At 42.2% G+C, this 25,477-nt stretch overlaps 7 protein-coding genes across 7 annotated transcripts; 6 read left to right on the forward strand and 1 right to left on the reverse strand.

The window, feature by feature from the left end:
* Positions 1-5,930: 5,930 nt before the first annotated feature.
* On the forward strand, positions 5,931-7,838 carry FOIG_15268 (uncharacterized protein; the record flags this gene model as incomplete). Its single annotated transcript, XM_031216621.1, has 2 exons — positions 5,931-6,520; positions 6,578-7,838. The coding sequence occupies 2 exons, from the start codon at positions 5,931-5,933 to the stop codon at positions 7,836-7,838; spliced, it is 1,851 nt and encodes a 616-aa protein (XP_031053605.1).
* Positions 7,839-12,249: 4,411 nt separating this feature from the next.
* On the forward strand, positions 12,250-14,664 carry FOIG_15269 (uncharacterized protein; the record flags this gene model as incomplete). The annotated part of the gene is made up of 1 exon (XM_031216622.1): positions 12,250-14,664. One exon carries the CDS (start codon positions 12,250-12,252, stop codon positions 14,662-14,664), a length of 2,415 nt encoding a protein of 804 aa, XP_031053606.1.
* A 539-nt stretch (positions 14,665-15,203) lies between these two features.
* Positions 15,204-17,334, forward strand: FOIG_15270 (uncharacterized protein; the record flags this gene model as incomplete). The annotated part of the gene is made up of 2 exons (XM_031216623.1): positions 15,204-17,222; positions 17,287-17,334. 2 exons carry the CDS (start codon positions 15,204-15,206, stop codon positions 17,332-17,334), a joined length of 2,067 nt encoding a protein of 688 aa, XP_031053607.1.
* A 1,003-nt stretch (positions 17,335-18,337) lies between these two features.
* On the forward strand, positions 18,338-19,135 carry FOIG_15271 (uncharacterized protein; the record flags this gene model as incomplete). The annotated part of the gene is made up of 3 exons (XM_031216624.1): positions 18,338-18,570; positions 18,625-18,745; positions 18,815-19,135. The coding sequence occupies 3 exons, from the start codon at positions 18,338-18,340 to the stop codon at positions 19,133-19,135; spliced, it is 675 nt and encodes a 224-aa protein (XP_031053608.1).
* Positions 19,136-19,647: 512 nt separating this feature from the next.
* Positions 19,648-20,479, reverse strand: FOIG_15272 (uncharacterized protein; the record flags this gene model as incomplete). Its single annotated transcript, XM_031216625.1, has 3 exons — positions 19,648-19,868; positions 19,920-20,413; positions 20,463-20,479. The coding sequence occupies 3 exons, from the start codon at positions 20,477-20,479 to the stop codon at positions 19,648-19,650; spliced, it is 732 nt and encodes a 243-aa protein (XP_031053609.1).
* A 1,837-nt stretch (positions 20,480-22,316) lies between these two features.
* On the forward strand, positions 22,317-23,731 carry FOIG_15273 (leucyl aminopeptidase). Its single transcript, XM_031216626.1, has 4 exons — positions 22,317-22,513; positions 22,563-22,974; positions 23,022-23,326; positions 23,374-23,731. The coding sequence occupies exons 1-4, from the start codon at positions 22,364-22,366 to the stop codon at positions 23,608-23,610; spliced, it is 1,104 nt and encodes a 367-aa protein (XP_031053610.1). The 5' UTR covers positions 22,317-22,363; the 3' UTR covers positions 23,611-23,731.
* Positions 23,732-24,052: 321 nt separating this feature from the next.
* Positions 24,053-25,329, forward strand: FOIG_15274 (uncharacterized protein; the record flags this gene model as incomplete). Its single annotated transcript, XM_031216627.1, has 4 exons — positions 24,053-24,379; positions 24,433-24,792; positions 24,841-24,966; positions 25,022-25,329. The coding sequence occupies exons 1-4, from the start codon at positions 24,121-24,123 to the stop codon at positions 25,327-25,329; spliced, it is 1,053 nt and encodes a 350-aa protein (XP_031053611.1). The 5' UTR covers positions 24,053-24,120.
* Positions 25,330-25,477: the final 148 nt, after the last annotated feature.

The following is a 25,477-nucleotide window of genomic DNA, read 5'->3' on the forward strand; positions in this document are numbered from 1 at the left end:
CTGCTTTTTTTTCTTTAATAAGAGGTCTTTTTTTTTCTTATTTAAATTCTTTTAGCTATTTTTATAACTATTATTTATTTAATTATTAAATAATATCTTATTTATCTTAAGATACTTCTTCTTCTTATTAAGTAATATCTTAGTTAATTTAGCTAAGTATATTATCAAATAACTCTTTTTTTATTATTTTAATTTCTTAGTATACTTATTGCCTTTATTAAGTAATATATTAAGAGTTTTAAATATATATTAAAGCTTATTCTTATGTTTTTATATAAGCTTTAGTTTTATTACTTAAGATCTTTTATATCTTTTTATAACTTAGTATTTAATTATATTAATAATTAGGTAGGGTTTTTATTCTTAATATTCTTAAACTTATATTAGAAAGTAATTATTTACTATTTTACTTTACTAATATTATAAATAGTAGTATTATATATATAATACCTATAATATTTACTTATAGTTTAAATAATCTAGGTATTTCCTTAGATCCTTTTTGGCCTAAATATATTTATTAGGTATTATAGGATTTTTTAATACTTCCTTTATATATACTTAAATATAAATATTATTATCTTATTTTATAATTATATATTCTCTTATAAGTTCTATATATTTCTAATATTTATTATTTTAAAAATAAATTCTATTTTTATTATATTAAGGTATAATTTTTATATTTTAAATAGTTTAATTTTCTTTATATTTAATATATTTAGTATTAAGTTCTTTTTATATTTAATAGGCCTTTAAGTAACCTAGGTTATTAATATATTAATTTAGTTATTTTATAATAACTTTTATAAGGATTTTATCTATTATATATTAGGTATTTAATTTATTATCTAGGTTAAGGTTAACTTTTTTTCCCTTTTTAATTATAATAATAATTCTTCCTTTAGTAGGTTATATCTCTGGTTTAGGTATTAGTACTTATTTAAGTTTAATTATCTTATCTCTTTTTACTTAATATTAGTATTTCTTTTTATATTTTTCCTTTTTCTCTTTTTTTTCTTTTTTACTTTATAAGTATAAGACTTCTATTATTAGGGTAAAATATCCTAGAATAGGTTATTATTTTAAATTTAAATTTAGGTAGTATTTTTTAAGGGTCTTTTTCTTACTAAGAAATAAGTTATATATTATAATAAAAGAATTTAGTCTTAATAGGTTATATTTAGTTTTAATTATATTAATAGTTTTAATTACTATTTAAGGTTTATTATATTTCTTAATTATATTAATTTTCTTATTTTTAGGAATTAGTTTATACTTCTAGTTAGTTTTAATAAGGTTTTTATATTTTAATTATAATATCCCTTCTTATTATAATTCTAATAAGTAATTTTAAATTTATCTTTTTTAATTATTTTAATAATTATTAATTTAAAGTTAGTATTATAAGAAGTATTCCCCTGTTTATATAAATAATACACTAATATTTAGCTAATCTATTAAATCTATTATATACTATATCCCATAACCCATTTAACCCTCTTTACGCCGCCGACGCCGGTCTTTGACTTTAGGCAACTAAACTTACAAAAAACTCAATATATTTTCTTCCCACAGAACCCTATAATCACCCCTCTTCCATCCCAGATCACGCGGTACGCCGTCCCCCTTGCCTTCGCGCTCTCATGGTCCATAACCATAACCAGCCTGGTCTATATATCATCAAGGCTTAATCTTCTCCAGTACCTTCTTAGCCTGCCACCAGATGGCCTCGAGCCACTCATTATATAAGCCGCCGCAAAGGGCCTTAACAAATTCCCTTTCCCTCTGGCTTAGATTTACCCCTCTAAGTAACTTCCCTTCTAGCTTATAAAGCAGCTCTATCTCGCAATTAAGGAAGCCTCTATTAATTAGCTAATAGTAAGGCCATATAAGTAGGAGGATCTTATAACTAAAGATTACCAATCTAATACAGCCAGCATTATCCTCTTTTCCCTAGTCTATTCTGATTTCTATTACTATATTATAAAGCTTGCCGTAATTATCTTTCTTAATAGCTTACTTATTTTTACAGGTTATATTATGGCCTTTTATTAGATAAGGCTTATCGGGATTAGGTGCCTACAGGCTTCTTCTAAGCATCGTGGCAGGGAAGCTATAATGCTATTAGCGGTTGCGATCACAAGGTATAGGGGAAGTCGGATTATATTACTTACTAGGCAGTAGATAATTTAAGCGTAGTATCTGCAGGGGTCGGCAATAAAGTGGCCTTTAAAGTAGATTATAGGAAGAAGATTAGGGCCAGCTAAAGAGCAAGGCCCTCCAGCTAGGTTATATATAGCTAGGTTCAGGCTATAATTAAGGCAGCTAACTATAATAATATTAACTTAATAAAGCTTTGCCTACTAAGGGGTAATAAATATTTAAATTATATTAGACTTTAGAGATGCTTAGATATACCTTTCGAGGCTGACTTATAAACTTAAAAAAAAAAATAAGAAGTATTATTATTTTATTTCTTTCCTTAATTAGTATTATAATATAATTTATTTCCTTATTATTTTTAATTATTTTAATTATAATAGATTTTCTATTAAAATTATATATTATTAATTTTAATAGCTCTTTTAATATAATTAATTAATATCCTAAATTTAGCCTTTTTATAAAGTTTTATTTAAATTATTTCCTTAAGTTTATTAAAGAAAAGTAATATAAGTAGTTCTTAGTCTTATCTTAGTTTAATAGCTAGTTAAAAGAACTTAGTTTTATACTTTAAGGCTAATTTAGTTTATTAAAGTATTTTAATTTTTCTTTTTACTTAGTTTTTTTTATTAATTAACTTAAATACTTATTATAAGGCTTTTTTAAACTTAATATAATTATTATAAATTTAAAAGATTTAAGATAATTATTTATCTTTTAATATAATAATAATTTCTTTTAATATAAGTTAAAATTACTAAGTAATATTACCCTTAAGATATCCTAAGATATATATAATCTTATTATTATTATTTATAAATTAGTTTAAAAAGTAACTTATATAAGCTTAGTATTAAATAAAGAAAATAATTAATTTAATAAGGTTTTTATTAAATAATTTAAATATATTAAGTTTAAGGATTTCTCTTATTTCTTTTTTACTTATTATAATAATAGTAAGGTTATATATTTCTTAAATAATATTCTAGTAGTTAATAACTTATTAGGCCTATAGTTTTATTACTTTAATAAGAGCTTACCTAAGATTATTTATTTTAATTATTATATTAATTATCTACTAATAGAGTTAAATAATATTAAAGTTAATATTACTCTTAGAATTATTATTTATATTCTAATTATTATTAATAGATATAAGAGTAATATTAAATATAATATATTATTAAATAAGCCCTTATTTATATTAATAATATATTAATATTTAGCTAATTTATTAAATTTATTATATATTATATCCTATAACCTATTTAACCCTTTTTATACTACTAATACTAATACTATAACCCTAAGTCTTTAACTTTAGGTAATTAAACTTATAAAAAACTTAATATATTTTCTTCCTATTTCTCTATAGAACCCTATAATTACCCCTCTTTTATTTATTACATATAGTTGCGCTCTTATAGTCTAAGACTATGGCCAGCCTGGTCTTTATAGGGGCTTAGTCTTCTCTAGTACCTCCTTAGCCTACTACTAAATAGCCTTAAGCTACTTATTATATAAGCTACTATAAAGGGCCTTAATAAATTCCCTTTCCTTCTAGCTTAGATTTACCCTTCTAAGTAACTTTCTTTCTAGCTTATAAAGTAGCTTTATCTTATAATTAAGAAAGCCTCTATTAATTAGCTAATAATAAGGCTATATAAGTAGGAGGATTTTATAACTAAAGATTATTAATTTAATATAGTTAATATTATCTTCTTTTTCTTAGTTTATTCTAATTTTTATTATTATATTATAAAGCTTATTATAATTATCTTTCTTAATAGCTTACTTAATTTTATAAGTTATATTATAGCTATTTATTAAATAAGGCTTATTAGGATTAGGTAATTATAGGCTTCTTTTAATAGTAGGTATTATAGCAATAAAGCTATAATACTATTAGTAGTTATAATTATAAGGTATAAGAAGTTAAATTAAATTACTTATTATTAAAGCGCAGTAGATAATTTAAGTATGGTATCTACAGGGATTAGTAATAAAGTGGCCTTTAAAGTAAATTACAGGAAGAAGATTAGGGCTAGCAAAAGAGCAAGTAAGGCCCTCTAGCTAGGTTATATACAGCTAGGTTTAGGCTATAATTAAGGCAGCTAATTATAATAATATTAATTTAATAAAGCTTTACCTGCTAAGGGGTAATAAATATTTAAATTATATTAGACTTTAGAGATACTTAAATATACCTTTTAAGGCTAACTTATAAACTTAAAAAAAAAATATTATTAAATAAGATTAATATAAATAATTATTATATTTATATTACTTAGTATTATATAATATAATTTAAATAAGAGCTATTAATATATAATAGTTAGTTTCTAATTATAAATAAACTAAGCTATATTAGGTTTATTATTAGTAGATTATATAAGGTATATAATTAAGCTTATTAAAGTATTATATCTTTTAATAGTAGATTTAATATATATTAGGCTTAATTAATATAAAAAAGTTTTATTAATAATTAATAAGCTTAAATTTATAAAAATATAAATAAAAGTAATTTATATATTAAATATAATTTTATAAAAGTAATATAATATAAGGTTATTATTAGTCCTAGAATAATATAATCTTAAAATACTATTAATCTTATAAGTATTAATCTTTTCCTAGTTAATAAGCAGAGTAGAGAAATTTATAAGATATATATAATATAACTACTAGGATTATAATATTAAAGACCTTAAATATAATCCTTAAGGCTAGATTATAACCTAAATACCTTTAGAGATAAATTAAATAATATTATAATAACTTCTTAAAGTTAATCCTTAAAGCTTTTGAATCTCTTACTAAAATAATAAAGAGAAATATATATAAGATTACCTTATTAAAGGCTAAGAACTAAGAGCTTTTATAGATAAATAATATACTTAGCTAGTAATATAAGGCAAAAAGAATATACCTATAAAATAAAAGGAATATAATTATATAAGAAGGTTAGGATTTAATTAATTAGATAGATATAGATATCTAGGTAATAGCTAAATTATTAAGAAGTAATAGTTAAGGAAGTTTAATATAACTAAGGGTTTAATAATATAAAACTTATAGTAAGATTAAATATAATATAAGAACTTATTAGGAGGGTATTAAGGCCTTTAGAGATAAGTATAATAATTAGAATTAATTAATTAGATAGTTTATAGTATTTTTATTATAATTTATCTTAGAAAGGTAGTAATTCTTATCCCGCTTGCTTATCTGTCCTGCTCGCTTATCGTGTATGTTATATTAAATGAAGTATTTTGGGAGCATAACCGAGCTAGCTTGCGAGTCGGATGCAAATAGTTACTGCAGGAGGGTATTGTAGTTCTCTATTGAAGCCGGGAACGAACAGGCACTCTAAGAAATATATGTTTTTGTTTGATTGTCACGCCGCTCGGATGAATCGCCTGCTTGGGAAGCAGGCCTGTGCGCAATGTCCGTTAATGAGCGGGCATTTTTGCAGTCTTTCATTGGACCGCGGCATTACGCCATGCCAATTAACTCCCCGAGCGACACATCAAGATTTTCAACCCCACAGGGCTGGAAGCAAGGCTGCGAAACTATTGGCAGCCACCTGAAGCTATTTAAGTCCAGACTCGGTGGGAAAGAAGTAGAAAGACATACAAGGACATAGCCTGGGTTTTCCATGCTGCTTCAATGTGAACTATGTCTCTATAAGAGGGCTTGCATCTGCCACGCGGGGGATTTGGGGTCCCCCGCACTCCGTCAGCGACAGTCTACCTGAAACCATGAAGTCTTCCAACCATTACGGCCAAGGGCCAGAACCCAACTATACATACCAGCCAACGATGCCTACACCTACCACGGAGGTTCCAAATCCGACCACCCGAATCCGCGGGGTCGCTAGAGATATTTGGCTCGCATGCATGATATCGTCGATCCCTCTAGTTGCCTTTTCTGCTTTACTTCTCGGCCTCGTCTTTCACTACCAAGTCATTCCCAAGAGCCCTATATCTTCAAGCTTTGCCTCTGCGGCAACAGCAGATCCCAGCGTTCTCTATGTTGACTTCCCTGCTACCACCCTAATAATCGTCGCGTCGTGGTCTAGCACTATGGCACCGCTAATTCTGCCATTTCTTCTCACCCTGGTCTCATTTCCAGTGTCTAGGACATTGATCCAGGCGAGTCAGAGCGGCGATAGAACCCGACAGCCAACTCCACGGCAGTATGCCCTCATTCTTCGCATCATGAGCAATGCCTCTTTAAGCGCCTTATGGAGTTGCATAACCTATGTGTTTACCTCGAAAAGGAAGAGGGCACCAATGACACAGCCCTTGACATTCATGACCTGGATGCTAGCACTGGCTTCGCTCCTGAGGTAAGTACCCAACGCCAATAGCTATTTCTCATATTGAAATTCGCTGATTCGATCAAGCATCTTGGTCTTCGCCACGGATACATGGCTACATTTCGTGACCAAGACTGTCCCTTTCACTCAGTTCTCGCCGACAACATTCGATAGCGCCAGCTTCAGGTTCAACGAAAACTGCACAAACATCAACACTACCTTCACAGGGGGTTGTACGCTCAACAGTGCGGCAGCAAATACCTTTTTGATTAACAGCGAGCCCTCACTGGAGCTTCTCGCCAACGTCTCCAGCACAAACATGGTCCAGCAAGTCGCCGACTCCACTGGCAAAAGCTACGCCTTTATAGGCCTTCGACAAACCAGTCAAAATGCCAACTTGGATTACACAGCTACGTCATTCGGGGCATCTTCCCAATGTCAAGTTGTCACGAAACATTGCATAAATGAAAACGGTATTAGCGGTCCGCAGGCCAGCTATAAATGCGACTTTGGCGCAGTCCAGGGAGTGATACCGACCACTCAGGTAGATGCAATGGTCCTCACTTACTTCACCGATTCATCAATGAAGAATAACGTTTCCTCCCTTGTATCACTGCCAAATCCATACTATTTTACCGCCATTGTTAGCGTCAATCAGAATTTGGGCCGCAACCCCAACAGAGGTTTGATTGACGACCCCAACATAACCAGCGGTCTCCATGGATCAACTCTTTTCGCATTGCTTTGTAGTACCAAGGTACTTGACTGGAGATACACTTCGATAAATGGATCTGTCACATCTTTCTCATACTCACCGAGCAACGCGTCCACTACCAACATTGTGATGGGGACTGAAGGATATACTCATGTCGGCGATTCATATATCCTCCAGCAAACAAGTCTGGACGTCTGGCAGAGTGACACGGCGCAAGAGGTGGCCGACAAGTTCGCGGAAACATACAGTCGAACCGTCATGGGTGCAATTGGAGGAGCTTTACTCTCCGCGCCAGCCGAAGAGGCCCAGTCGCGATCCTCAAATCTGGTAGCTAAGATTCCCAAAGGTCCCCTGGCATGTCTGCTCCTTGCTAATTTTTTGCTTGTAATACTTGGACTGTTTCTTACAGTTCGAGCATTTTTGACTTCAAGTAGTGACGTTGGAGACGTACAAGCGAGACTCGGCATTACTGCACTCATTGCGGCGCATTTTGAAGTGGATAAAGGTGAGACCGCAGTGGAAAAGGTAGATCATATGTTCCAAGAGAGAAATGGAGGTGACGGGCCGCGCATAGGGCTGGAAAGAAGTGCTTTGGGTGGATGGAAATTTGCTACTTATCAGAGTGCATATTAGATCTAATTTAACTCGTTCTAATCGCAGTCAACTTCCATAGCATGACCCAGAATCCAAAGGCCTTCACACGGGTTTTCTCGTTCGAGCGAATGTCCGACTGTGTTAGATGATTGACTGACTTGACTCAATCCCGATGAAACCTGGCCTCAATGATTCTCTGTCTAATCTCCGTGAAGAGTTGGAGTAGGGCTACGACTCGTGAACAATGTCTAGATTCAACAGGGAATACAAGGGTCTTATGCGATTGGGGTACTTCATATCACTCTGCTGGTATTCGGAGACGAAACTTGAGTGACACGTGGGCTGACACAGGCCGCTGCTTTTATGGCTCTTTATTAGCCCTACCTCAGTCCCCCGTCAGCCCTACTTAGCTATCCTTACCCCTTATACTAAGCCCTAGGCAACACACTCAGATGCTATACGGCTCAAAGAACTAATTTTAGACCATACAAAAGGTAATCTAGCCGGTACAATGTTCCCAGGAAGAAACACAAACCTTTGAGGCCTCTTTGAAGTCCAGTTAAAGAGAGGTGAAAGCCCAAAGCTCTGCTTCCTGGTGAGCTAAGCCTTGTTCTGTTGTAGTGACATAATGATTCTGGTTCGAGGAAGGCCGAGTTCTAGACTAAATCGATATGTGCCATTTGTCAGGATGGTCACTGAACATTTATCGCGTTGCTTGCACCAAGCGTTCGCGCTTGAGCGGTGGAAGGGGACTGCCTGGGCCTAGACATACGGTTTGGCCATGCTACATGGACAGGTGCACGAATTCCATGCAATATGGCTAGGACCTGGTGTTCGGTTAGCTCTATGTTGTGGAAATTTACCCAAGGGTAGTATAGATAAGCATAGCAGACTCTCAGGTAAAGCTACTAAGTTCTCTATGGTGATATAAGCCCATAGCCATAACTCTTAGCTGCAAATGATATATCTAGCTTATGACTTAAATATGATACTAAATGTCTGACTAATTATTTTGATATAAAGCTAACATTATAAAAAGCAAATTAATAACTTAATTACCTCTTATTAGAAGGATAAAAGATGTCTTTGATATATATTTAACTTCCTATAGGTAGGATATATAGATTTTAGATTTATTAATAAACACTTATATTAGAAAAAGTTAATTTAATAAAGGTTTTATCATAATGTATCTATTAGTGCTATTATAGCTAAGAAGAAGGTTAAAAAGAAAGGTTTAGGGTAATCAGAATGTCATGGTGGTATTAAGTTTATGAGTCAGTTATAAGGTTAGAAAATACACTTCTTGCCCAGCATAATGCAGGTAAAGCTCCATTCAGCAAGTACAGTATCTAATGATAGATACTGGCATACAATCCTCCAGCAAGATTCACCTCTGCGACCAACTTAAAAGCAGCCACTGACAGCCACTATCGAATGTCTCCCCATTTGGGACTTGACAAGAGGCCTCACTGTATCACGAACTCACGAAGTCTTCAGTGACATACTGACATAACTTAATCGGATAATGCAGGTACAACGCGGGAAACTGGTCAGATTATGCAAGGGCAAGCCAAACCAGATAAATACGTTAATCCACCCATTCACAACGATTGAAGAGGTAATGCTAAAGAACGATAGCCTCTCAAAACGGAAGACTACCGTTTACCTTCCATCCGTTTGGATAAATTGTGCAAAATTATTCAATGGCTGAGTTCTAGATTCAACGAGCCGGAAAAATGTGGAGATTAGTCTTTGAGTGACTGGCTGAGACGGGACTATTGAAAAACTGCACCTCTAGCGAATCGCCAAGTCCGAGGAATTGGGGTAACAATGGATATTTTGGGACAAATCGCTCCACTGAAATATTAGAACATTTGCATCTGAAGGCGCTGTTTAGAATACTGATTGTGAAATTACTTAGTGACTCCGGGATTTCTATTATCAGACATAGATATAGCAAGCGTTCAAGAGAAACATTGAAATTAATCGAGAATCTCATGTGATCAAGAGCACTCGGAAAGCCAGCTACTCGCACCCAAATTTCCACCATGCAATTCTATCATTCCCCTAGAAGATAACTGGTGCCAACGCGCCGACGCTCCGACGTGGCGTCGTTTAGTCGTCGCGGGGTCCCTTTGGTCACCCAAATGGATATAGTGGCTTGCCCCTCACGTTTCAACGTCCGCTATATGGCGCACAAACAGGGGATTCAAGGCTGAGAGAAAGCTTAATATCCGTTTCTTGGCGGAGCTGAATGCTCATCCGGAGGTTTTGTCCCTCTAACGTCTGTGATTTCAGACCACTTTTGCTTAGTCCTTGGGGACTTTGATAAGACTGGGCGGGAGCGCAGAAGCAGCCAGCGACGGAAGTAGATAAAATCCGTAGCATTCGTCCACTCCCACGATTCTCCGGGCTGCTTGAGCCCAAAGGCGATAGTGATAATACCTAACTATTATTGTTTGAGCTTCTGTACAATTTTAGGGACAGTGGTTAATTATTGGCCCTTAGATCAAAGATGAATGGCACATCCAGGGGGGAGACTTTTGCTGTCCTGGTTCAGAAATCAGCTCAGCCACTTCATAGATCTATTGATTTACCAAATTCAGTAGTTGGAAAATGTCGGCCGCTCAAGATGCCTGACGCAGGATCTTTAAGACCCGTAGCCTTATGAATGCCATGAACTGGGGAGGATCGGGCACTGGGTCCTTGTGTCGAGTCAAGCCATGCTAGACCAGATACCCATTCAAGGAAACTGGAGTGTACCAACGATCACAGCAATGTCCTTTTACAACGTTGTCTCTCAAACACTTGGACTTTATCACTCTTCAATAAGGTTAACAAGCAAACTAAAAAAGACATAAAGCTAAGCTTAACAACAATGATGCATAATTCTCAAAACAAGAAGGCAAACCTTATGCTTCCAGCTAAAAAAAACAAGCCCAGCCCAGGGACCGCGAGTCGCAGCGACAGGCCGAAGCCACGCCCGTGGGACTTAGCGTTGTTGGTCCCCTGTAATTTCCCCCGCACCGCCATCTCTTGGCCATGTGACGTCCCCGAAGTTCTAAAGAAGCGTGCACTGCGAAGCCACCAGCTGACTTGCCAGTTATTCTACCGCAGGCTGAAGCCCTGAGGGCTGTGTGAGAAGCAGGGGAAAAGGGAAAATGACGGACAAGAGAAAGATCAGGCAGTTACTGAAATCAGCTGCAATTAATGCGCAGTGAATACCTGCAGCATGATCTCATCAACTCTTGTCGTACGAACAGCTTGGGACCTAATGGTCCTGGCGCTGAGTCTCGAATCACGCATTGTCTCGGTAAATACTTCGCTTGTTGCTTGACTCCGATATATGCAGGGGTATCGACACTAACCCGCATAGGCATGGACAGGGACGTGGGTATTGAACTGGAGTCTATGCCTCGAGATCAAGTCCTGGGGACGATTTTCGTCGGCCCTCGGCTTTATTATTATAGAAAATTGGTTTGGCCATTCAATAACCATGATGAAGTGATCAGTGAGGGCGGGGATCTGTGCTGTTAGAGTTGGTGCATAGACCGCGAATGATGATCTAACCGATGTCACTTACACCACGAATAAATATATCTCCATTAGTCACTGTAGCCTATATGAAGACAGCCATAACAATTGCGTAAAGGACTCTCTGCCAAATTCTAATTTACTGCCAAATAACAAATTCATCGTATTGCAGACCATATTGAGTCGGACAACCGCCATTAATTTCCACTCAATGTTCAGCTGCATCTTGAAGCCTAGTAACCTAAGGTCTGGATCCCAATAGTCGGAAATATACAAAGATAGCGGCAATTTGTTTCTTTTTGCGCCAACAAAGTCAGCTTGTCCAACTCTGACAAGAAGCAAAACCGAGGGCCGACTCTTCAATCAGGTTGGTGGCGTTTCTCCGCCACTGTGACAGTGACATCCTCAAACCTCTTAGCCCGGCCTAATCAGTCCCCTGAACGGTTTGGCGATCGTGGCTGAAGGAAAAGGGGTTGCTTTCCAGCAGAAGTAACGCATTTTCAGATATCTGTTCACCGTGTGAGGCTTCTGCTTAAACACCTTAACCATAACTCATGCATACATTTCGCGCCACTGAGAGCTGTAAAGGAGATATGGAAGCGCCTTGTCCCGAATTGGACCAGCCGCGGTGACATCGGTCTAGCGCTGAGGACCTATCGAGGTCTGGATTGCGAGAAACTATTATCGTGAGATTTTTTGGGGTCAGGGGAGAAAGAGGCGCTGACCATCAGCGACACCATAGCAAACTATCGATTTTATCTCGCGATGATACCGAGCGCACTTCCTTATAAGAACTTCTGATCTCTCCCTCCAGTCCCGATCTCCAGGCACTCAACCAGCTTCTCTCAACAGCTGATCACCAGACTTTTGTCTATTCATTCTTTTTTTTGTTTGCCCTTCCATTCTTTTAGCCATGATCAAGTCTTTGGCTCTCAATCTCCTCCTGACCCTCGGGTCCGTCGCCGCTTCTCAACCCCAATCTGAGAACGGCCTCTCTGCCCGAGCTGACCCCTTCACCTGTGGCAACCTTGCTGTAAAGGTGAAATGGATCAACAAGTGCATCTGCACTGATATCATCCACGCCACCATTGACAGCTCTGGCAAATTCTGTACTTGCGACTCTGGCTACAAGCAGTCTGGTAACAAGTGCGTCAAGGACTGCGGTGATGATGCAGACTTCGGGTACAGCAGTACCGACAAGAAGTGGGCTTGTCATTGCAAGAACAAATGGCTCACCTACTCCAACAAAGCTTGTGCTTGCCCCGACAGTCAGACAGATGATGGTGTCAGTGCTTGTGTTGACAAGTGCCCTGGCGCTACATACACTGTTGATGGCAGTAGCTACAAGTGTGAGTGTTCTAAGGACTCTCAGAAATGGGATACCGGTTCTTTATCTTGCGTTGATAAGTGCCCCGCATCTATCACCGACTATAACACCGACGGAAGCTGTACTTGCAAAGACCCCGACTTCAAGTATAGCGGTGGCGACAACGGCGACTGCGACACCAAGAAGTGTCCTGTTGACGGAACCAAGTACGACGGCGATGACAAGGGTCAGCCCAAGTGCCCATGCACCGACTCCAAGAAGAAGCTCAATGGCGCCGGCGATGCTTGTGAACTCAAGTGCCCAGTCTCTGGCTCTGATTACACTGGTCAGGACGATGGCGAGGGTGCCCCTATCTGCAAATGCAACGACCCTTCCATGAAGCTCGACGGTGGTGCTTGCGTTCCCAAGTGTGACAGTGACAGCACATTCGTCAAGGACGGTGATAACCCTGGCGATGACCCTGTCTGCGACAAGAAGTGCCCCAACGGCGGCACAGAGTTTGTCAAGGATGGCGATAACTCCGGTGATCCCCCAGTCTGCAAGTGTACCGATGAGGCCTATACAATCAACGACCAGCTCAAGTGCGACAAGAAGTGCCCTGAAGATGGTACTACATTCGTCAAGGATGGTGACAATGCTAGCGATCCTCCAGTCTGCAAATGCGACGATGAGTCCCTGAAGATCAACGGCCAACTCAAGTGCGACAAGAAGTGCCCTACTGACGGAACCACATTCGTTAAGGATGGTGACAACGCTGGTGACGCTCCGGTCTGCAAATGCGACGATGACTCTCTTATTATCAATGACCAGCTCACCTGCGATCCTAAGTGCTCCAACCCCGATACCGAGTTCGTCAAGGATGGAGATGCGGGTCAGCCTGCTGAGTGCAAGTGCAAGGACGACAAGAAGTACCTCGATGGAAGCAACAGCTGCAAGAACAAGTGCCCTGATGGTGCTACCTACGATGACTCCGGCTCCGACTGGACCTGCAACTGCCCCAACGTCGGCGAGCACTACACCAAGGCTACTGCAGACGCTGGCCCCAAGTGTGCTTGCGACGATGACAAGCAAGTTGTTCCCGGCGATAACAAGTGCACTTCCAAGTGTCCCGCCGGCGCTACCTACACTCCTGATAACTCCGAAAAGGGCTACACCTGCGGCTGTGACGCTGCTATCGCTGGTTCCAATTATGACTCCGACAACAACAAGTGCACCTGCCCTACTACCAACTCGGACGGCTTCACTATCAAGCTCAACGATAACAAGGATAAGTGCATCATCGATTGCGGCACTGAAGCTTCCCTCAGCAGCGACGAGAAGTCCTGTGTCTGTACCCTTGCCGAAGGCACCAAGTTCGACAAGTCCGCCCTCAAGTGTCCCTGCGACGCCCCCGACTACAAGGCCTTCAAGGGCAAGTGTATTCCCGACTGCGGCAGCGCTGCTTACTGGAACCACAAGACTGTCAGCATGGATGCCTGTGTCTGCAAGAAGCGAGGCCAGACTTTCACCAAGGACGGCAAGACCTGTGCCTGCGATGGTTCTCTTGTTTGGTCCGATGGAAGCTGCCACAAGGACTGTGGCAAGGACGCTCACTGGGACTCTCGCCGCAACGACTGCGTCTGCGAGAAGCGCGGTCAGCTGTTCAATGGCAACGGCGCGACCTGCTCGTGTCCTACCGCCAAGCCTATCTGGGACGGCAGTCGCTGCGTCCCAGACTGTGGAGACTACGCTTCATACAACTACCGCGCAGGAGTTTGTGTGTGCGATAAGAAGGGCAAGGTCTTCACTGCCTCGAACAAGTCTTGCGATTGCCCTGCTCCTCAGGTCTGGCTCCTTGGAAAGTGCCAGGTTGATTGTGGAAGCGATGCGGGCTGGGACAAGCGCACTCAGAAGTGTGTCTGCTACAAGAGTGGACAGCTGTATGATAATGGATCATGTGCTTGTCCTGCTGATAAGCCTGCTTGGAGCTCCAAGTACAAGTGCTACAAGCCTAAGGCCTAAGTCTTGAAGCGTATGGAGGAACAGAACAGCCATTTCATATATTATGTGGGGTATAATCTTCCTTGGTGGACTTTGTAATGGATGATGTTGGGTAGTGACATGGGGTATTGGAGCGAGATGGATAGAAAGCATCTAGCATTTATGCGTAGAGTCTCATTAATTCATATCTGTTTTGTCTTTGACTCGGCGCATGCAAGTCGCCCTGCGAATCTTCCCCCAATCGTTTCTCCACAGCGACCTCTGATAGGAGCCCCTCAGCAGTGTTAGTGCTTACCTCCTGATGATATGTAACGGCACAATGCGTCTTTATACCAATCACAGCTTGCCATATCATAGTACAGGTTGAAAATACAATTCCAATTAGCAATTATCTCCTGCCGCCGCGGTCATCTCATCATCTGACGATGTCTTGTCTATTTATGATCACATCAAGCGCACCTATCTCTGGTATCATGTTGCAAGCATTCTCAGTAGTATACTACCTTTAAGAAGGGTTTGCAAAACTCCATCTCTGCTTCAATATTCGACAAACATCGGCTATGGCAAATACTCTCACCCTGTCGTCTGCGGTTGTCGCGGGCGGCCCGTTTGAGCAGCAAGGCTCTATTGACTGGGTCCAGATCGCCAGAATGTCCGTTTCTGTGCCGATCTCCATTCTCGCACGCGTTACAGCTGCCGACGTTTCTGCGCTAACGATCGTCGTGGGGCAGGAAATGTCATCTCTCTTTCAATTGTCCGCCACCGGACATGAACGTCTCATTAAGGCGCTTGCGGAACTGAAGAGCTTCTCTGCCATCGGAGATGCCATTTGGTTTGGCTTTGGGATCAAGCACATAATGCGAGTCCTTGCGGAGACTGGCAAAGGACTGACGTGCCTGATGCTATGTGCATGTCTTTCTGAAATTCATCCACCAAAGACGTGCGCCGAAATCTTAATCAGGTTGGCTGATGTTTGTGACGCCCCTGATCATCTACGTCCCTCTGCTAGTCAATGGTTGAATCTAGTAGGAGCTTGCTCCGGAACTCTCAAGTCCACGACCTTTGCATGTATCGCGGAGCAGTTCATGGCATTCCATCACCCTTACGTGAGCGAGGAATACATGGATGAGGCTGCAGATGTTGCTAGAGCTTTGCTCGCTGTGGCGCGTGTTTCCTCCGGTGTGCTGAGTTCGGTAACATTGACGGGCGGTCGATCCTGCGGATGGATCGCTGCTATTGGGTTCTACTTCCTCGGCTTGGAGGTCGAGATTCGAAGTGCCGATAATGCTACGATTTACAAGTCCACGACCAACGATGACTCGATCCGTCTGTTGGTCATATACGGGACAGCACAGTCCACCAACCAGGTCCAGGTCAACAGCACTGCATACTTCATAAACTCTCTTGATCGCGTCATGGCCCATGAGCAGCGGTTTGATTCCATTATATCTGGGACCGTTCCATGGAATAAGTGCTTTTCAACAACGTTCGGTGACTCCTTCAGGCACCTTCTGGATGCCAGACAAGATTTTGGTCGTCTAATGGGCGCCTCCGCACGGGTCTTTCGAGGCTTAACCATTTCGGATACAAGTAGCATCTTCAATTCTAATGACCGTGCCGATTGGTTCGGCTTTCAACCAGGTCAATACGGACATGGATTTTGGCATTCCGCTACTTCATGGTTCCCTGAACTTTTACTCCTGGGTCCCAACATTGATCTCGACACGAACATGCCTGTTGACGATGCTGTTGAGGCATATAATCAAGCCTCGGAGAACTTGGCACGCACCTGCAACTGTCATTACTGTTCCGGAGACTACTCGAGATCCATGAGGGGGTACTGCCTTCCCGTACTTGCCGAGACCATTATCTTCCTTGTCTGGAATGTTGCTGCTCTTCGAATCCACACCGATCTCAAGCCCTATCACTCTGGCTTGAGATTCATTTACCAACTCCACTCTGGTGAGGCTATGACCGATCCTAGTTTTGGAGAATGGTATGGAGGCGATGCCCATCGTGAAGCTTACTGGGGAAATATTGTTCATCTCGTACGACGTCTCGACCTTGCTTCAGTATACCATACGGCGCAGTTTCTGTTTACCAATGACTTATATCCTCTGCAGAGATGCAAGGCATTTACTGCCGCTTCTGTTGGGGGTCTATGCTTCTATTTTGACATCTTGCGTAATGTGTCAGATCGACCAGAAGAGGCAGTGACACTGCATGTTATACCTGGAGTAATCCAGACGAATGCCGGACGACAATACTCTTTCATCGCGGATAAAACGGGCACCAGGTCTGATGGTCTTTTAGGGTTCGACTGGATAGGCACCCGTTCTTTCGAGGATACTCCCCAATACAAAGTCGATTACAAAGGTAGTGTGACAGAGTCATTGGGCGGCAATATCTCGATCCCTATACTTGGTATGGACACAGGAAGCTCTGATTTGAATGTCAAGCTTTTCATTGAAGAGTCTGCCAGCGGCTTGCTCGTCGATCTTCACTTCATCAGTGCCGCGGGAACCTGTCGTGTCGGGGCATATACCACGCTTAAAGAGATCATCGAGAACTCAGGACTAGTCCAGTGCACTCACCGCGCTTGCGCCACGATGGATCAGATTAATTGCAACATATCTGTTATAGACGGAGAAGGCTCTGTGTCTGAGAATCTCCAGCCGAGAATCTACCTAAGAAGACTTGCGGGTAATGCTTTGGCGAGATGCGTTGGACTTTTGGTTGATAGAGAATGGATGGATGCGCCCATATTGCGCCAGCGGGAGTGTATACCATGCTGTATCAGGACTGCTGCCAACCTGCGACATGATCATCGGAGGTCTCCATCTTATGTTATTCTTTGATCTAGCTCTTGTTTTCAATGAGATTAGCACTGGGAACCTGCAGGCCTTGATAACTATAATACAGAAGATGGCGCTGCGGTGTTTATTAAGCGGATAAAGCGGCCGGATATGAGGAAGCCGTCTGGCGCTAAAATATTACACTGCTGCATATACTCACAGCATTGGATGGGGTCAAGCCCCCAAATTTATGCTTGGAATTAATACGGCTTTAAAGGCCAAGCTATACTAACTACAACAGACAGACGTCATAACAGCCAATAAATAATGCAGGAGCCTTGCGTTAGCTTAACACAGACGCTACCAATCTCGATGAAAATGCGTAATAGATCAAAGTCAAAGTTCCGGTGCAACGCTTTGTCTTCAAGCCGACATCCTGACATACAATTTGTCAGCCTAATACTTTTCTCATTATCGTACGATAATGAGGAATAGTTACAAAGCGGGAAATTAGCAACAAGAAAGCACGGTTTCCAGCTGTTCTGCATATACTCTCTAAAACTCAGTTAGGCACATGCTACTGCAAGCCGGGGCAATAACGTTGCAAGGACGGATTGGTCATCAGCCTGCATACTTATTAACTACTTCTAGAATACTGCAGTGCAGTTATCGCTTAGTCTGCGGTATACAACCTACGGAGGTCAGGGTAATTGTCCCGATTGATGACCTACACTTCGGATTTATCATGTAAATAGTCTTGCCGCAAGCCGAATCACTAAATGCCTATATACACTCTTCCTGTCATCGGTCTCACAGCCTATCTCTTTCCTCCTTAAGTCTGCCAGCAATACCTCAAGCCACCAATTATTAAAGATATACAAATCATCATACATTTTACAATGTCAACCAAACAGCCAGATATCACTCTTTACTTCCTCAATGCGAGCCGAGCAATCCGAATTGCCTGGCTATTGGAAGAACTTGGCCTCTCGTACAAGCTGGTCACCTCGCCAAGGGCAGCGAATGGTCTAGCGCCACCAGAGTTTAAAGCCAAGATTCCCACTCGGCTTGGGACTAGCCCTACTATTCAGGATGGGGATCTGGTAATCCAGGAAAGTGGTGCTATCTTGGAGTGAGCAGTGTTACTGTCTTCTCTGGCGGCTTTGTTGTTTGCTAATCGATATAGGTACCTTTGCGAAACGTATGACCATGCCTCACGGCTGATACCTCAGGAATCGCATGCCAGAGCAAGTGTCAGGGAATGGATTCAAGCTTCCGAGGGTACCTTTATGCTAAATGCCGTTCCGGTTAGTGTTTCTTATGGGCGACTTCGATTAGTGTTGCACTGTTTTGAGGGGGCTCTCTAACGTCGATAGATTATCATGGCCCGGATGGGAATGCCAAAAGAGGCCGCACAATATGTTCCCGGGCTGGAGGCTGCGATTGCGCCAATGGTGCGCGGCGCATTGCAGTGGCTGGAAACGGAACTTGAATCAGGTCCCAGCCAGGGCCAGTTCATTGTCGGAGCAGACCTTACTGCGGCAGATATCATGATGGGATTCAGTATTGAGACCATTTTCGCCATGAAGTTGGGAACGGAGAGGCAGGATTGGCCGCTGATCAGTAAATGGCTGGCAAACATGATGGACAGGAAGGCTTATAAGACAGCGGTGGAAAAGACAGGCTATTCAATGTAGCTCATCGGTGATAGAACTCACCTTACCATACGGCATAGTAGTTAGTTTTCTTTGTAGTATATTTTAACTGTAATTCCAGTTAGGCTTTATTACAGTTTACACACGTTTAAGGCCATAATCTGTGCTGGTCTTATCTTACCAATTTTGGCATTGGCTGTCTCTCTCTCTCTGTAAAGTTAGTAAGACGCAGCGCCAATGGAACCTATATTATAAACATCGCTTTGCGCCCAGATGACGATTGTCTACAGACTCCGTGTTCCATTCATCAACTTTCCACATTGCTTGGGTTACTTCTCACCAGATTGGCGTTGAGAATTACATCGTCGTGAGTGGAAATTCTTCTTCCCCAAACAATACCTTCGCTCGTACCTACCTCACCTAGTCTATTCAACTCCAATCTTGGCGATGTGCACTTGGGGAGTGTATATCACATTTGAGTTGACGCATTACACCACGTTCAAATTCAACCAATGAGTATATACAAAACAGCCTCTTATTGGAGATCCCTTTCTTTAAGCTAGTTCGATCGGAGGTATGAAGGGAGTTTGCTTAAGTGTTATCTCACGTACACGTTTTGCTGGCTCGGATTGCAACACAGGTCTCATCTGCCAGCTAGTCGTTGGCGTAGCATGGCCACCCTCGCAAATCGCGTCCGCTAAGTTCATACAAAATAGCTGGCAATTGTTATTGTAGATATTGTATCTTGGCACCATGGCCTTGATGACATCTTCGGCTATACATAAACGTCAATCTTAAGTAGTCCAGTTGCCAAAGTGTCACTCACCAGCCTGTCGGATAGCTTCGTCGTTAAAAGTAGTCTTGCCAATCACTATTGGCTTCTCCCATAAGCCAAGAAAGGTCTGTGCTGATGTCTTGTCGTTATTGTATAGGATGTTAAACTCCACGTCGCCACCAAGCTCGTGGTAGTAGTCCCCAACGAGGATAGCCCAATGGTGAGTAGGGTCTGGGGCAGGATTTGACGAAAAGTTATAAGGCGGCACACCCGGTTTCCGGATTAAGGTAATAGCAGCCACAAGCTTGCCGATCATCCCCGCCACTACATGAGATCCAAGGAGGACCTCTCGAGGGGGATCACTCTTACTTGGTGTAGCTGGAGGAATCATATTCTCTTGCTTTCCGGCAATTCCTAGCTTCTGCAGCGGATATCGAAAAAGATTCTCGACGATGGAGATGGGGAAAATCCCACCAGTAGAAGGGTCTATCAAAGATTGGGCAGGGGATGCAGAAGCGCCCGTGGCTTCCTTGAGGTGTTGCCAACTAGTATTCAATCAGCAAATGCCAAGTTCAACATCTCAACGACTCTCACATTGATTCCAGGTCCATTTTTGGTATTGTTGTAGCCGATCAAGACTTGTTAAAGTAGGTATAGAAGAGAATGTAATGCACGATGGAGAGGGATCAAAGTGCTTAAATATATATCAATAAATTCAGATTAAACTGTTTGAACGGTCAGCTCCGAAACTGGGTTTCGTGGCTGGCTGACCAGTGTTCCAGACCCCCCAACTGCATTTCCCTTCGTCCATTTTCAGAGAGAATCACGCCACAAACAGTCTTTGGCTACCTGCTTTCCAGCATAAAGATATTATATATCACAAATAGCCAATATTATGCATACTTGTCTTAGACTTTTGGCTTGCATGTGACAAAAAGCTGATTATGTGGCGCTGAGCTAGCCTACTTGAGTGATTTTATTCATAGCTTCGGAGATAGCATACACTTAACCATATTATGGGACTCCATGCAATTGATCAAGCGAGATCAATTGGTTGTCAATCGTTCCCCTCCAAAGCGCGGAGCCTTTCAAAGGTGGCGAATCAGTTGAACAATACGTCGTTTTCAGCTTGCCTTGGCCATCTCTTGTAAGGAACTGGCCAGCGCCCGGCTAAATGGTCTGTAAAACTTTTGCTCGGCTTTTCCTACCAGTTGAACAACTCCGGAAGGCTTATAAACGGATGTTGTTTTACTGTGCTTGTCGAGATTAATGAAATCCCTTCTAACGTAGAATGCTTTTAATCCTTACTTGCGCGTTGAACTTGAGCCGCATCTTTCTAGGCTGCCAACGCCGTTTCAGGTGGGCCATCTAAATTATGTTCTTGGAAAGGTCATAAAGCCAATACTTTTCATAAAGTCTACGAAGGAGACGAGACTCATCTTGTGCACCTCCTTGACTTTTTGCAAATTTCCTACATGAGCTATGGGCTGGAGTATACACAATGCTAAATTGGTAGTGCTGTTAGATCACGGAGTGATGACTGGGGATCTCCACTTCACGTAGCCTCGGCATCCTTGATGCTTAGCGTTTAGTTGCATGATCTCTTTAACAATTATAAGGAATAATGTTTATGTAAAAGCAAAAGTGCTGTACTTCTTTTAAGCTTGAAAACTCGGGGCAAACCCAAAGTTGAACCATTACATTTACACTTACTGAAACGCGGAAGCAAATTTATTCGGGCACTGCTTTGGTAGGCCGCGTGTAAGCAGTGCTCAAGAGATGAGTATTGTAGGCCAACCAGTTATACAATCCTCTTCAGATCCTATGTCAGTCGTCTTTACGGACGTCAGGCCACCTGACTACATCCCACTTTGAAAGGGCAAAGGCCGGTGGATTCAGCAAAAGGCCACATAGAAAAGCCCCGATAGAGTATGTTGAGTCGATACTATCTGCGCTATAGTCTACACGAGAGCAGACATATTTTAAGCTTCCTCTTTGGTATTCCCATATCAATTAAGTCTAAACCTATCATCTAACCATATCCCTCACTTACCGCTCAGATACTCTACAAGGCCATGTTTCAACCCCGCTCCAGCGCCAAGAATTCACAAAGTCCCCCTCTAACGTTAGCGACCTGCCACAAAGAGCAATGCCGATGCACAAGCGGCCCGTCCAAATGCAACCTTGCCTCAACGGCATAAGGTTTGATTCTGGAAGGTCAACTCGCAATTATGCTTAATCTGAGGGATCGCGTCACTAGGAACTTATGAAGAGTGATAGGCGGTATGGTGTAATATATCTCCTGCCACGAAAGGTCACGGAGCAATAGTGTTGTTACGATTGATGTGATGGCGTACAGCTCCTTCCTAACACAGCCTTCGGAGGAAGATCGCTGTTTTCTATATAAGTCGGGATTTCCATGATCGACGTTGTAGTTTTAGCCACGCTCTCAAGTCACTCCAGCTTTACTCCTGGTTGAATTGATTACTGCCATCATGCGTGCTACTCTTGCTCTTGCGACCCTCATCGGGTTGTCAAATGCCGCTGCTATCGACCCCCGCAAGGCTGAGCCTCTTTACAAGATCGAGCTTGCGCCTGGCGATGTCCGCACAGTCACCGAAAAGGAAAAGTGGGCACTGAGAGCTGTAAGTTTCATGTCCTCGCACAATTTCTCACCGAGTCTAACCGTCACAGGAACACAAAACCTTCATTGATGTCACCGACCTTGATGAGCCAGGTTTCAGCCTTCAGTTCCTCGCCAGCTTCCCTGGCGCTGTTGCTCAGACATCTGCCGTCAACGCTCTCATTCCTAAGCTGAGCCAGACAAACCTACGCAGCACTCTAACAGAGTTCATCAAATTCCAGAATAGATACTACAAGTCCACCTACGGCCAGCAGTCTGCTGAGTGGTTGTTTGGACAGATCCAGTCTATCATCACTGCCAGTGGCGCTAATAACGTCAAGGTTGAGAAGTTTACTCACTCTTTCCGTCAACCTAGCATTATTGCTACCATCACTGGAAAGAGTGCTGCTACCATTGTTGTTGGTGCTCACCAGGACTCTGTCAACCTTCGCAGCCCCGACACTGGACGGGCTCCCGGTGCTGGTGAGTCTGGTCCTTCACTTTATGTCAACAGTCACTAATTGCTATAGACGACGATGGCTCTGGAACCGTCACCATCCTTGAGGCCTTCCGTGTCCTCCTGACCGACTCCCGCGTTTCAACCGGTCAAGCCCCCAACACCATTGAGTTCCACTGGTACGCTGGTGAAGAGGGCGGTCTTCTCGGAAGTGGTGCCATCTTCCAGAAGTACAAGCAGGACGGCCGACAAGTCAAGGCTATGCTCAACCAGGACATGACTGGCTACGTCAAGCCTGGTACCACCGAAGTTGTTGGCATTCTCACCGACAACGTCGATGCTGGATTGACTGCTTTCCTCAAGAAGGTTGTCGCTGCTGTAAGTCTTGGTCTCCAATTTGCGAAGATTGAGCTAACTTTAAATAGTACTCCAAGCTCCCCACTGTTGACTCCAAGTGTGGCTATGGGTGCTCTGACCATGCCTCCGCTACCCGTCAAGGTTTCCCCTCTGCTATGGCTTTCGAGTCTACTTTCGATAACAGCAGCCCGTATATCCACGGTACCACTGATACTATTGACACCGTTAACTTTGGCCATGTTCTTGAGTTTTCCAAGATCTGCCTTGGCTTTGCTTATGAGTTGGGCTTTGCTACCACCCTTTAAGCGGCAGGTCGTCAATCAACAACATCCCGGTACCTTGAAAGGGCCTGTCAGGGTCAGTTTAAACAACAGTCGTTCAGTTTCATGTAAATAGATTATGAATTGATACTGCACATATCGGCAAGATAAGGGAATCCGCCTTTGCCAATGAACCTTGTGAGAAAATTAGTCACTTTGTGATTATTGTTAAGAAAAGAATGGCCGTCACTCTTTTATTTGGCGGAGAAGCACCGGACATCCGAGATATGGAGTGGCATACACCAAGCCCGAACAGGAAACACTCGTCGCGTATGATTGGGTGAAGCTCATGTGGATGAGGTGTAAGCACGCCATTCCAGCACCAAAGTTTGATCTCGGTAATCCACTGAATCCCGAGTATGTCCATTTCATCATTCGGGAAACCTTCAATTGTGCGCAAGCTGTTATAAAAGAGTCTCATTCACGACTGGAAAGTCTTCAAACTATCTATCAACCTGGCAGTTTTCAGTGCAATAAGAACCCATTTCATCCAATATGGCACCAATTCTCAATACTTCATTCGCTATCCCAAAAGGATCAACCATTCTTGTCACTGGTGTCAACGGTTTCATTGGTTCCCATGTAGCCAATGAATTTCTACAGCGCGGATACCAAGTCCGAGGAACTGCTCGTGACATTTCGAAAGCCGCATGGATCAAAGACTTGTTCCATCAGCAATACGGCAAAGACAACTTCTCACTTTGGCCTGTTGCTGATTTGACTTCTCCTCATGCTTTTGACAAGGTGATAAGAGGTAAGCGAAATTGGCGAAAACTGTCTCATTGGCACGCACTGACATTTTCAAAGGCGTTGCAGCAGTAGTTCATGTCGCTTCACCACTAGGCCTCGACTCCGGCACTGGGACCATGATACCCGATGCAGTCGCTAGCGCAGTAAATGCTTTGGAAGCAGCCAACAGTGAGCCAAGTGTAAAGCGCTTTGTATACACCAGCTCTTCGACCGCAGCAGTTTTTCCCGAGGCAGAAGTACCGGTTATTGTGGATTCGAATACCTGGAACGACAAGGCACTTTCAATCCTACAGAACTCAGCCTCGGCGCCTGAATGGTATGTTGCGTATGCCGCTAGCAAGGTTGAGGCGGAGCGAGCCGTATGGGACTTTTATCATAATGATGTGACGCGTCGTTCAGATCTGGTGGTCAACACAGGTAGGCAGTCCACATCAATTGTTCATCGGCATCACTAACAAACGGTAGTACTTCCCAGCACAAACTTTGGCAAAAGCCTAGATTGGAAGCATCAGGGATACCCATCAACATCAGGATTCATCAGGACTTTATGGAGTGGCACTGCTCTCGATTCACTGACCAATGCCTCACCTCGTAAGCTACACCACCGTGCGTTCTGTTGAGGAAGCTCACTGACAATACTTTGCAGAATATTTTATCGATGTACAAGATGATGCCAAGCTTCACGTTGCGGCCACCCTGTTGCCCGATGTACAAGGGGAAAGGATCTTCCCTTGGGCAGAAACGTGGAATCTAGACCAAATCCTAGCCATTCTACGGGCGCAGAACCCCGACAGAACTTTTGTCAAAGACTTCCAGGCCATGCGATATCTGGCAGACATCGAAATGCCGAGGCTAAGGTGCATTCAACTCTTGCAGGCGCTGGGTGAACTTGGCTTCACATCTTTGGAGGAGAGCATTCGGCTGAATAGTGAGGACTTGGCTCGAGCTGCCTGAAGCTTTCATGCAGGAGGTTATCACAACGTTGACGCGTCAACAAAGCATATCAGTAGAAACTACGGATAGTAATTAATAAATAACTTTTGAAGCCGTCGGACTACGGAACATTCGGGTTGCCGTAAATGAGGCTGATACGCGTACCGCA

The sequence above is a fragment of the Fusarium odoratissimum genome (genome assembly GCF_000260195.1).
Source record: "Fusarium odoratissimum NRRL 54006 unplaced genomic scaffold supercont1.50, whole genome shotgun sequence".
Taxonomy (NCBI): domain Eukaryota; kingdom Fungi; phylum Ascomycota; class Sordariomycetes; order Hypocreales; family Nectriaceae; genus Fusarium; species Fusarium odoratissimum.

Bases quoted from the DNA above. Each gene is read 5' to 3' on its own strand.
- FOIG_15273 (XM_031216626.1), top strand. From the start codon at position 22,364: ATGCGTGCTACTCTTGCTCTTGCGACCCTCATCGGGTTGTCAAATGCC. The intron at 22,514-22,562 runs GTAAGTTTCATG...TAACCGTCACAG, and splicing joins AAAAGTGGGCACTGAGAGCT to GAACACAAAACCTTCATTGA. The intron at 22,975-23,021 runs GTGAGTCTGGTC...TAATTGCTATAG, and splicing joins TGGACGGGCTCCCGGTGCTG to ACGACGATGGCTCTGGAACC.